This window comes from Mixophyes fleayi, chromosome 4, assembly GCF_038048845.1.
Source record: "Mixophyes fleayi isolate aMixFle1 chromosome 4, aMixFle1.hap1, whole genome shotgun sequence".
Classification (NCBI taxonomy): domain Eukaryota; kingdom Metazoa; phylum Chordata; class Amphibia; order Anura; family Limnodynastidae; genus Mixophyes; species Mixophyes fleayi.
Window position 1 is genome coordinate 280,029,406 of NC_134405.1, and position 13,144 is coordinate 280,042,549.

Below are 13,144 nucleotides of genomic sequence, written 5' to 3' on the forward strand. Positions count from 1 at the left end.
TGTACAGTCATGGCCAAAATGTTTGAGAATGAAACAAGTATTGGTTTTCACAAAGTTTGCTGCTTCAGTGTTTTTAGACCTTTTTGTCAGATGTTGCTATGGTATACTGAAGTAGAATTACAAGCATTTCATAAGTGTCAAAGGCTTTTATTGACAATTACATTAAGTTTATGCAAAGTATCAATATTTGCAGTGTTGACCCTTCTTTTTGGGGACTTCTGCAATTCACCCTGGCATGCTGTCAATCAACTTCTGGGATTAAGGTCTGGGGAGTTTCCTGGCCATGGACCCAAAATTTTGATGTTTTGATCCCCAAGCCACTTAGTTATCACTTTTGCCTTATGGGAAGGTGCTCCATCATGCTGGAAAAGGCATTAATTATCACCAAACTGTTCTTGGATAGTTGGGAGAAGTTGCTCTTGGGAGAATGTTTTGCTACCATGCTTTATTCTCAGGCAAAATTGTGAGTGCGCCCACTCCCTTGGCGGAAAAGCAACCCCACACATGAATAGTCTCAGGATGCTATACTGTTGGCGTGACACAGGACTGATGGTAGCGCTCACCTTTCCTTCTCCGGACAATCGTTTTTCCAGATGCCCCAATCAACCTGAAAGGGGATTCAGAGAAAATGACTTTACCCCAGTCCTCAGAAGTCCAATTCCTGTACCTTTTGCAGAATGTCTGTCCCTGATGTTTTTCCTGGAAAGTAGTGTCTGGCCTTCTTGACACCAGGCCATCCTCCAAAAGTATTTGCCTTACTGTGCATAAACATGCACTCACACCTGCCTGTTGCCATTCCTTAGCAAGCTCTGCACTGGTGGTGTCCTGATCCCGCAGCTGAATCAACTTTAGGAGACGGTCCTTGCGCTTGCTGGACGTTCTTGGGTGCCTTGAAGCCTTCTTCACAACTATTGAACCTCTCTCCTAGAAGTCCTTGATGATCCGATAAGGGGTTGATTTAGGTGCAATCTTTCTAGCAGCAATATCCTTGCCTGTGAAGCCCTTTTTGTGCAAAGCAATGACTGGTTAACAGAGGAAGAACAATGATTTCAAGCACCACCTTCCTTTTAAAGCTTCCAGTCGGTTATTATAACTCAATCAGCATGACCGTGATTCTCCAGCCTTGTCCTCGTCAACACTCACCTGTGTTAGCGAGAGAATCACTGACCTGATTGATGTCAGCTGGTCCTTTTGTGGCAGGGCTGAAATGCAGTGGAAATGTTTTGGGAATAAAGCTCATTGTCATGGCAAAGAGGGACTTTTAAATTAATTGCAATTCATCTGATCACTTCATGGCATTTTGGAGTATATGCAAATTGCCATTATAAAAACTGAGGCAGCAGACTGTGAAAAATAATATTTGTGTCATTCTCAAAACTTTTGGCAATGACTGTAGCTCACCTGATTCAGCTAGTTTGATACGGTCTTATTTAAACCTCTTTTTATGGGTTTTAATATGACCTAACAGCATTATCCTTCAATAAAAATGAAAAATGTAAACTTTTCAAATCAATTTTGATTCTCAAAAAGCCATATTTTTAAATTTTTGAAAAACATCTCAAATTGTTCACTGTTAATAAATTTCTAAAGTTTTATTTTGGGATCATGATGGTATTATTTGCTACAGGAGCTTTCAGTCTTGAGTGTGTCAAAGTCGTATAATTGGATGAATGAAAGTATACGGGTTAATATTGTTTTACCGTGCGGTTGTGATCAGTATGCCACGTAACGTGGTAAAATACGCACGTACACTCGCACATTTAGTTATTTATATATATTTCATATTATAATGGTTCCATTCCCCAGTGATTTATGAGCAGATGGTATTTAGTTTATAGTTATAAAATATATATATATATATATATATATATATATATATATATATATATATATATATATATTTTAGGGTTATATGTACACTTTAGTGATATTTAAGGTTCAGGTTACAGGAAACATGTCATGTTTAGTATCATTTTAATCCCCTATTCATCAGCAGATGTCGGTTCATTCGCCGAAGAGATCGCACATTGCATACTCAAAACGTTTATTCCCTAACTAAACTGTTACTATGTATTGTGAATAGACTAGCTTAAACTGGTTTCTGGGCGGGAGAATCACCTGGAATGTTGACCCTCACCCTTGGAGGGGGTTGTTTGAACTAGCCTATGACCTGTTTACACTGGACCCTCCTTAAGCCTGGACCTATAGAAGAAAGCCATGTCATCTGTATTGTTCTCCCTGTATCACTATATAATATATATAATTAATATATATATATATATATATATATATATATATATATATATATATATATATATATATATATATATATATATATATATATATATACACACACACATACAAACACACTCCCTGGGACCAGCTGTCCAGTCGTTCTCTGACCACAGTATTCTGGAGTGAAGTACTGTAAGCTGGTACCAGAGAAGGGCGCGGCGGTATGTATGTATATATTTGGTATTGGCTGTACTGTATTATAATTATGTATTGAACTGCTAAATAAATTATTTTTGTGCTTTGGAAACACAAGCAATCGCTCAGACAATGCTTATTGGAAAACGATAAAATTACTTTAATAAGTGATTCATGAAAATTGTATTTATTGAGGCACTACACATCTGAGAAAAATCAAATATATTTTCCAGTTCACTTCGTTAGGGGAATGCACGTTCCTCTTCAGGTGTTTGGGGCCAAGATTTTACAGACAGCGCCTGCTCCGACTTCTGCACAGGCATAAGAACTTGTGGAAAGTGGAATGATACTCTACTTGGAAAGACACTAAAATTGTGTTGAATAGGCCCACCTTTTACAGGGACAGTTAGGTTTCAGTGGGGTGGGCTTGAATTAGTGAAGAAACTAATTTAAACCTACCCAAACCTTACCGGACCCTGGACCATTTGTGTCACATTTGAAAAAGCAGACTGTCTAATTACAGTGGAGTATCAGACTGGGAGAATGTGTGCTGGGAGCAGGGAGGAACAGCAACTTGGATAAGGGGTGCTGGGAGGAGAGACTCAGCACACTGGAAGCAACACTGTATGCACAAGAAGAACCCTTAGTCACCCTGCCAGGCAGAGAAGAGAAGGCACAGCCCATGAGGCTGCTGCTGATCTTCACGGGTCAGGAGCATGTGATGTGCTCCTCCAATCAGAGCTCCGCATATGCTCTGCCCACCCCTCATCAGTTTCTCATGGGAATGAATTACTATGGTAGATTTTCTGTGTAAGGTGAATCCATTAACTCCAACAGCTCAAATGTACACCCTTTTTGAAATGGAAATACTAAAAACAAATGATGCCTTCAGTCAGTTCCAACCTATCAAGTAGCACCATCCACACAGAGCAGCAGCACCAAATGGTAGTGATCTGTAATAAGTTTTCAAATATGTGAAAGACATACAATCACAAAAGTTTTAAATATTTCATTATTAACATACTGCGTCATTGTACATAATATGCAAAGGGATTGTTTAAGGAGATAAATTAAAAGTAATGAACAGGCCTAGATAGTTCCCATTTCTATAATTTTAACAATCCAAAGTGAAAGCATCTGTAGCAAATGATCCCAAAATAAAACTTTGGTGATTTATTAACAGCATGAATAATGTGAGATGTCTTTAAAAAATGTAAACATATGGCTTTGAGAAAATCAAAATTTTGAAAATTGTACATTTTTAATTTTTATTGAAACCTAATGTGTTATATATCATAGTAAATCTATTTTTATGGGCTTTCATATGAGACCTTGCCCAACTCTATAGCTCAATCAGGTGAGCTATAAAGGCAATTTTTAGAAAACGGTAAAAGCAAATTTATTGTTAAAAAAAAATGCAAATTTAAAAAGGCATGTAACTTCAAAACCAGTGCAAACAGCAATCTAAGATTTGGGGGGTTTCTTTACACCTATGACAGCATTTATTATACAAAGTTTCATTACAATCTGAAACGGTCAGTTGGAAAACATTGATTTGATGTGGAATGACCCTACTATAAGACGAACAGCGCCTTCAAGGACCTTCAGCCTTGCATCAGAAGGGCATCATCCAAACAATTCCAAGCCTTGCAGAACATACAGACTCTGTGCTACAAAATATGCTACTGCTGCAGACAGAAGTGGAAACCGTGCTAACAACTTTTTCATTCAACACAATTAAAAATGAATACAAAATAGCATATATATATTTAACAGAATATTAGCGAGCTCCCAATTTCTGGCCTCAGCTCCTAAATTTCAAAAACCATTAGTTCACGACTGCTTAAGATTAAGGTTATATTTAGAATGTCATTAGAATTGCTAACCTATGGGGAATAATTACTGTCCAAATTATGGATTGGACAACCAACATATTTCCTATTAACCCTTTAGAAACGTAAAGAACTTAATACTTTGCAAAGTAAGTAACTTTTTTTTTTTTATTAAGCACATTCCACAGTACAAAGCTTTCATAAACAATATGTACAGTTTCAATATCCTATTCATACACAGATGCTGAAATAGCTGATAGACACAGAACTCAGAATTATCCCAGTGCTTACAGTCTTAATGTACATATGCCCGGTAATTGTTAGCAAAATAATATTGAGAGCGCAGCCAGAATGTTAATATAGTTCGGAATTTCTAGGGCACCAAGTTTACACCTGTAGGTTACACTAAACAGAATTACAAAATGTATTATTCAAATAACGTTCTCAGGGGACAAGTATATCTCATTCAAGCATTATATACATATTTACTTTTTTTTTTAAAACACTTCTGAAAATGTGAGTCAACAAAACAACTTTCACAAAGTACTCTGAGTTTTACTTTAATGCAAAGTCATGACAGGATTACATTTTCATCAGTTTAGTAAAGTTCTCACCTTACCAATGTGAAATGTATAATGCAACAATTAAATGGATTTCAATAAATGGCACAGCAAGAAAAACACATTTAGTCGTTGATTATTCACTAATAAACTGCAATTTGTGCAGATATGTTAGTCTTTCTAAAGAAAAAAATATTTTTCTGGGTGAGATTAAGAAAAATAAATAAATAAGAAAATAAAAAATAAAAGGTAAATGTGATCTTAATCATAACTGGAGGCCAGACCTACAAATGTGTACTGAACCTTAGGATTGTATTATATGAAAATATATAATACAAAATCTACAATCTGGTGATTTCTTATAAGTTATATTGTTATAAACCATTGCTAACAGTTTTACTGGATGTTTTGGACAATCAGTTCAGAATTTATTTGGGAAACTGTTAGAAGCTCATCTAAGGTTTATAAAAACAAAAAAACAATCTACTCCTTTTTTACTACTACTTTTTTATATGGTGACAGAACCTCTTGAACAGCAGAAAGCTCATTATCCCAAACATAATGGCACCTCAGGTAGTTTTACGGTGTGCTTCATATAAATGACGTCGTTTACCTACCGTTATGCTAATGTAAGCATTCACTGAACTTTCAGACTTCAAACACTGAACAAAGCATATTACATATTTGTGCTTATATACATTGTGTGAACCACAGGAACTATATTGTACAAATATTGTTCCATTGCAACTACATATCTAGTGTGATAGACTGTTAAAGTTATGTGGTTTAAATAGTACGTGAGATTTACATATTAATTGGCATATTAATATTCTATTCACATGTTTATGTAAAATTAATTTACATTTTTTTAATCAAATAAAAGTACTTCAAGATACAAAGAGAACAGATTGACCAGGAAAAAGCTGGCTTTTATGCAAGGTATCACTGCAAATAAGTATACGCAAAGTGACTATAAAGCAAATTTGAACCCCAAACGTATTTCAAAATACTACTACATAAAAAATGGTCTATGGTGAGTAACTTTGGCACAAATTAGGAACATAAATTAAACAATTTTAAAAGGGCTGTAATTTACATGATAAAACCGGTTCTTATTATAGCTACCATGGAATACTGCAAATGTCATTTTCTTTAAAGCGCACCAGTCACCTCAAATCTTTTAATGTAATGTCAAATTGCCTAAATTATCCGGGGCTTCCTCTATAGTTTTACTGGTTAAGGCTCCAATATGTCTCAGCTTTAATCAATGGAAATCAACCAAAAAAAGGCAACCAATTGTTTTTAGAACAAGTCTCTAATTCCTACTGTAACTTACTATCTGAATTCTTTATGTACCATAGCGAAGTGATCAGCTCATGTGGACCCAGCAGAGAACTGAATACAATGTCAGGGGGGGTGCAAAATGTAGAAAATAATAGAACTTTTACTTTAATTTAATAAGTGACATGTACACTTTTAGACCATTTTAAGCTTAGACATGTAGTTCTGTATGTTCTTAACAACAATTTACCAACAGAACATACTTAAGAATTTGGGTTTCTGTTTTACTAGTGTTGATCAGCCAATGACTTACATACTGGAGTTTTCATTTACATCAATTAACTAGTATTATGGGAAACACACAGTTGCTACAATAAAAGATATAGCCAATCAATAAACAACGATATCTGTGTACAAGAGTGATAGTATTCCAAAATAGCAATAATTGGCAAATACATTTTAATTTCTCAATACATACATGCTAAACAAAAACATTTGCTGTGTTTAAAGGTGAACAAACAAAGCAAACACATAGTACAATTTGGATATGTTTGGCACCCAAACATTACTGGAAAACATTCTTCATTAAAGTCACTAAGTGCAAAACAAATGAGGTCACATCCTTTCACATTTACTGCCCCAGTGAATGTTCAGTTGTCATACAAAATTTACATTCTCAGCTTTGGATTTCTTGATGCAGTTACCATACAGGACTTCAATATGCACCTTCTGAAGTGGGGTGTAAATTTGTGTAGTTAGAAGAACGAGGTTCAATATAGTTTAATAGTCGTTGAAACATTTGTTTTGCTTCTACGTGGCACCAGTAACAATTTCCAATAATTACTCATACATGAGCTTCTTGCAGTATCCACATATCCAGTACAGTAGTTCAGTATAGCTAATCCCTAGAAAAATAGAATTCAAGAATACAAAAAATCATTAAGGGATATGCTAAGGCTTTTACAGCAAATAACTAGAATTTAAGATTGACAATTAGGTGTGCCTTGATTATTAAAAAGAATGATTTTAAAACCAATATAAACGCATAAAATTAAATGGTTACAATGCACAACAACATAATTCTAGATTAGGAAGATTGTGGACAGTGTAATTTTTAGCCAATGTAACAAATAGGAATAACAATCTATAGTATTTTTTCCACACCAGGGATGAGCAAGTGTACGATATATAATTATGTTTGTTACACGGATGACTTAAGTACTGAAATGAATACATTAGTAAAATATATGGGGCCTGATTCATTAAGGAAAAGTAAAAAATTAAGTAGTCTCCTGGACAAAACATGTTACAATGCAAGGGGTGCAAATTAGTTTTCTATTTTGCATGTAACATGGTTTTGTCCAACTCTGTGCACATTACATTGACTTGCGTTTCATCTTGGCCCTGCCCACTGTTGATGTGACTTTAACTTCCCCCACTGCTGACAGCTGTTCTAGGTGTCTCACTCACAGTTTAACGATTTTTAAGATGGTTGAGTGACTGCCGGCACTTTAGGTCTTTACAAAAGCCCTAGAATAGGACCAAACATGAACAGTGCTGTATCCTGTTTGATCTATAAATTCAATTCTGTTCAGTGCCCGTTTCATTTCATACATTTGATATCTTAGATATTTCTGACATTTTGATGGTATGACCATTTTGAAAGAACATCAAACACCTGTAAGTATGTGCCCAAAGAATGTGATGTAAACTCTAATAGAATGATAGTGACAGATATGCAGTGCATATGCTTTTGCCTTGGAATAGTCAATGAGAAATGCTGTCCAAACGTTGCAAGCTGAACATCTGACTTGATCGCTGAACAAATGCAAATAATTTTGCCACACACAACAGGCCAAACAGTGTAGATCTGTTCAGGCTCTTGGACTGAAAGACTGGAGCACAATAGAAATTTGCTGCATGTGCACCTCAACTACTTCTCATTGGAGCACTTCTCACCCAGATGCAATTACATTATTTTGAACAGGACCACTCACTATGTAATGGTCAAACACTACCAAATTGGTTGAGTAACTGTGTAACTAAAGTACAAGTGAGTAGAATGACTGTGGCACGGGACGATGCCAAAAAAAAAAAAAAAAGCGGCTAGAAGAATGAAAAATTCCAGAATCGCACAAGTTACACTGTAGGTATGGATAATATCATAAGGTAATATTTCTCCCTCAAGATTAAGAAAGCAAATATAAAAACTTACCTGGCAAGGAAAGAAAAGTGCATGATGCTATCTGGAGATGTAAGTGTATGTCCTAGACGGAGAACGGGTATCATTTGGGGCATTTGAAGGAACGTTTAAAAAATCCCAGATCAAAATGGTATCATCATGGGAACTGCTAATGATTTGGAATTCATCGAACTGAAGGCGAAACACACGTCCTGAATGTTCCTGAAAATAATTAAGTGCTTTGGTTACAGATATCATAAAATGTAATGCAGAAGTCAGGATAAAACCCAATTAGGCTGTCCTAAATTATCATTTTTATAGAACTAAGTTTCGTCATTTTGTCAGCTTACCACTAAGGAGTAAACCTGATTTTGGAAATAAGATTCTCTCCAGCTATTCTTGCTGGATAAACCGTATTCAAAATGTCTGACACATGAAGGTCATTTAACAATAAACTATCCTTTGAATTATAGTGAGAAATGGTTTTAAACTGACATTTTCACCACATGGTGGAAGAGCAAGGAGTTCCGAAAGGACACAAAAGTTATTACATTTTGCATATGCATGTTCATTTGGCTTAACAAGGTATGCACGGGAATAGTTTCTCAAAAAGGTTGTTTATAGCATAAGATACTTTATGTCAAACAACAACAGAGGACTCAGGTTCAACAAAGAAACTTCTACTAGATGTTTTCAAAGCCAGTGAGAATCAAATAACGGTATGTCACATACACTTAAGAACTCTATAAGATGCCCACAGAGCTGGAAAAATGGTGTAAATATTGGAGAGCCAATCCTCCTAAAGTGACTAAACTCCATCCGAGATTAACAACTTCTCTGAGCACTCCAACAAAAAGGATAAGTAACTATCATTGTCTAACATTAATAATTGCATGGGGCTAGTTATTTGGATTAATACTGCATGGGAAGATTCCTTCCTAATTACTAGTTTCAGTAGAGTTCCTAAAAGACATTTTAGTTCCTGCCATTCCTTTTGATGCTGCTACCCTGTATATTGAATGCTCCATCTGTATCCTTATCTGGACTACTGCCTGACAATTTTAATTATATATGACTCATTATCTTTTAGTATATGTTGTGATTGAATATATATTTTAAGTAGAAAGAGGATTTTATCATCATAATATATGCATTGTGAGAGCCAGTTCTTTACTGAATTGACTGAAGACCATATAAAATATTTTAATAGTATTACCATATTCCTAGGACTGTGTGCATCTTTGACTTTTTAAGGGTATGTGGCCTGGCGACTGTCCTCAAAAGCAGCAGGTGAATTATGGCTCATATTATATTAATATACAAATAAAGGAATTGTACAATTGTAAAGCACTACGGAATATGTTGGCGCTATATAAATAAATGATGAAAGGACCGGAGTATCCCCCTTCTTTTTTGAGTCTCAAATAACGGCATGGACAAGCAAATTAAAAAAGGTACAACGATGATAACTCAGGGCCACTAGAGGGCAAAAATTACTCATTCATCCAAAAATCAAATATGCCAATTAAAAGAATAAATAAAATTAAACTAGGCATTAAAACCAATAGATTTTGTATAATTTGCATTCACAACCACAATAGATTATGGTTATCTGAAGGTGGCCAATCAAGGTGGATAGAGTATGAATATAAAGGTGCATATTGCCAATTTTACTGGCCATATCTTGCAGCACAGTACAAAGTGTAGTGAAAAATATTTAAGTTCATTGTTTAGCTGTGTGCAATTGGTTTCAGTGACATAAATCAATATAAATTAATGTCTTTAATCTAAGTACAAGTTATTTTAAATGTGGCTGGCTTTTATAGGTAGCAAAACTAAAATTGGTCAATTACTCATTTTAAGTATCACGTCAGTCTTTATCTTTATTGTTTAGCATTTTAATTTGAGATTCACCGATGTACTGCAATATTACTTCAGATATGGTAAGATTAGGCTTTTTTGTAACTACTTTTTAAAGTAGACAATGCCAATTTGTTCTGAAGCATGTGCCTTAAGTTCCAGCTATCAATTGACTTATTTAGCCGTTTACCATAGGTGTATAAACACTCATTTCCCTTCTCCCAATCTAAACTTGCTTTTCATAGACACATGGACCTTGTATGTTCATTTCTGCCATCAAATTCTATCTAGTCTGTCCTTTGTAGATCTAAAATGTTTTAAAAACAAAAAAACAAACAAAAAACACATTTATGTGAGAAAGTACAATCATATCAAATCTGTGTTTACATATATCTATGTTTTTAGTAGCCATCTAGTCCTCACCAAGACCTAAAGCTTGAAGAATTTAATTTCACATCACAAATAACCTACAACATATTTTACTTTGTCATTAGGAGCTGTTCACAAAGAACTACATTACCAGATGCAATAGCAGCTATAAATCACACACATGTACAGTCAGTTAAAATATTTTTATAATTTAAAAAAAAAAATGTTAAAAGCCAAACATTAATAAAACAATATAACCTAGAAGCTTGTACACTTATAAAAATCTCTCTACCATCAATCCCATACAGGGGTGGATGTGGATGGCATAACTTCCCTTAATAATTAATCGTTTAATAGTAGTATTATATGAGAATTTTTGCAGATCTTTTAAGATATGAGGAACTCACCAGGTTTAACCGTTTGCTATATATATAGCACCCTACACCAAACTCAGATATCAAAGACAGTCAAGGCTTCTATTATCAGGACGTCAATCCCAGAAGCCATTACCTATTGACACCATGCGTGTCTGGATACACCTTCCCCCACACAAAATGGGAAATAAAATCGTTGAAATTTATTTTAATCGGCACTGTGTATACTGTCAAAAATGCAAAAAGTATACTGATTTCTAAAGCAACATGCTTACAGCATATTATTTATATAGTGTCAACAAATTCCGTAGCGCTTTACTGGGGACAAACATAGTACTAGACAATAATGGGTAATACAGACAGAGAAGTCATATGTAAATTACATCTTCCCTAAAACAGGAATCAGGGGACAGGGTATCACTGACAACTGCATTCCTTTACTGGCATTGGGTCTCCAGTCGCGTGTGTGCGTGTGTTTTAGAAGTAATCAGAAAATTTTTCAATGATTAAGCATACAGGTCTCTGTTATATTACCGATAATTTACTAATTACTAGTTCTAGATTTCAACTTGCACTCAGAAATACTCCATGTTAAACATCATTATGCAACAATATTATGATGTCCTATATTGAAAGCCATCATGTATGCAATAGGTAGATCTGTCATCATGACAGAGCAAGAGTAGCCAATTTTCCCTCTATTAAGAGTCATTGTCCATTGATCCAGTCAAATCTATCTCAGATTGGTTGGTTCAATACAGACTATACACTGCCCCATTTTGGCTATCCTGCTCAACTGCTTATTTAAATTTCTGGCTCTCAGTAAAGAGACCCCTGTGCAGTATTGTGTTAATTTAGGGCAGAAAAGTAATGTGTCCTGGCTACGCTCTGGGCCAGTATGATACACTGTGGATTTTATACAGTGTCTCCTACATTACCAGATTAATTGCTGATGTCCTGGCGTTTGCTTTGTTATGTGATGAATGCAGTTTCATCCTCATCATGTGGTGTATGTAGTTTTGAATAAACAAACTGATCACTTTAATATATTAGAGAAAGCAGCCACTAAAGCGTTTACTTCTGAGCTCATGCGTGATATAAATGCATATCCTAGGACACTATAGCTCTGCGCAGGTGGACATTGGTAATGTAGCGCACACATATTACAATTATCTTCTGTCCAGAAGTTAAACTTCAAAGAGAATCCCACAATATTTTCAGGATAGATTATTATGCAACAAGATATTGTTATGCAGGGGTGTTTCTCTCTCCTCCCTTTTGAGTTAGAAACAGGGTGAACTGTCCAGTGACTGAACATTTTAAATTTTAATGCATCAGAATATACCCTGTATGCAAGCTAATATGTTTTATATTAAAGTCAGTCACACTGTTTATTCACTGGACTTGTTTGCTCATTAGCTGGCTTTTTGCATTCAATCACCGATCATTTCTGCACCTCTCCTGTTTTTCAGTGTATTTCTTCAATTGAACAAAAAAAAAAAAAGTAAAAGAACACATAGTAATGATGATGGTAATGACATCACAATATTGATACTACAGGTTAGTGAAGACAAATGTGAGAACCTAGACACTCTTCTGCAGCCTCCAATAATAAACTAGCTATACTACAATGCATTATTTAAAATAATTACTGTTCCTATTAAGGGATAAAACTTCTCGTATACAGAAATGTACAAGCCAACTACACTAGTAAAATCTGGAGGACACTTCTCCATAAACGGAGACTATTTATTCCGTTCCAGTTATTAAGCATTGCCGCCATAGACCTGATTAATACTCTAAACTTACTATATTGCTTCATAATCCTTCCTGTTACAATCACTGACATCATTGCTGTTACTACTGCTACTACCAAGCATGTCTGGTAACTGCTTCCAAAACAGAGGACAAATTACAATGGCAAAAAGTTGCTGCTGACCAGGGATATTTGAAATTGTCGTCTATTAGTAAAGACTGGGTGCTCTAGATATATCATAGCTCATTACTCCACAGTATTGTTCCAAGAGCCAGAAACCAGCACAGTGCCTGTATCCATCAACTGCCCAGAGCCAGGAATAAGTGCTATGCCTGTGTGCATGAACATGTACAAACAGCTACAATTGCTATTTGTGACAGGATGGACCGCCTATGCCACCCTGTCTGTTGTTGCTGGGAACCGGCTGGGCTTACTTTGCCACCGTTCATTTTCGTTATCCCAAATGTGCACTCTTGCTGCAGTAGGAGGGTCATACACGT

At 35.4% G+C, this 13,144-nt stretch overlaps 1 protein-coding gene across 2 annotated transcripts in view; it reads right to left on the reverse strand.

Annotated features, from left to right (window-relative positions):
* Positions 1 to 4,416: 4,416 nt before the first annotated feature.
* Positions 4,417 to 13,144, reverse strand: part of FBXW11 (F-box and WD repeat domain containing 11) — a 60,698-nt gene continuing 51,970 nt past the window's right edge. For both annotated transcript variants that reach the window (XM_075209785.1, XM_075209786.1), the window contains 2 exons: positions 8,319 to 8,507; positions 4,417 to 7,008 (listed from right to left, as the gene is read on the reverse strand). In XM_075209785.1, the coding sequence (XP_075065886.1) occupies positions 8,346 to 8,507 (162 nt within the window). In that variant the 3' untranslated portion in view covers positions 4,417 to 7,008; positions 8,319 to 8,345. The remainder of the gene's footprint in view (positions 7,009 to 8,318; positions 8,508 to 13,144) is intronic.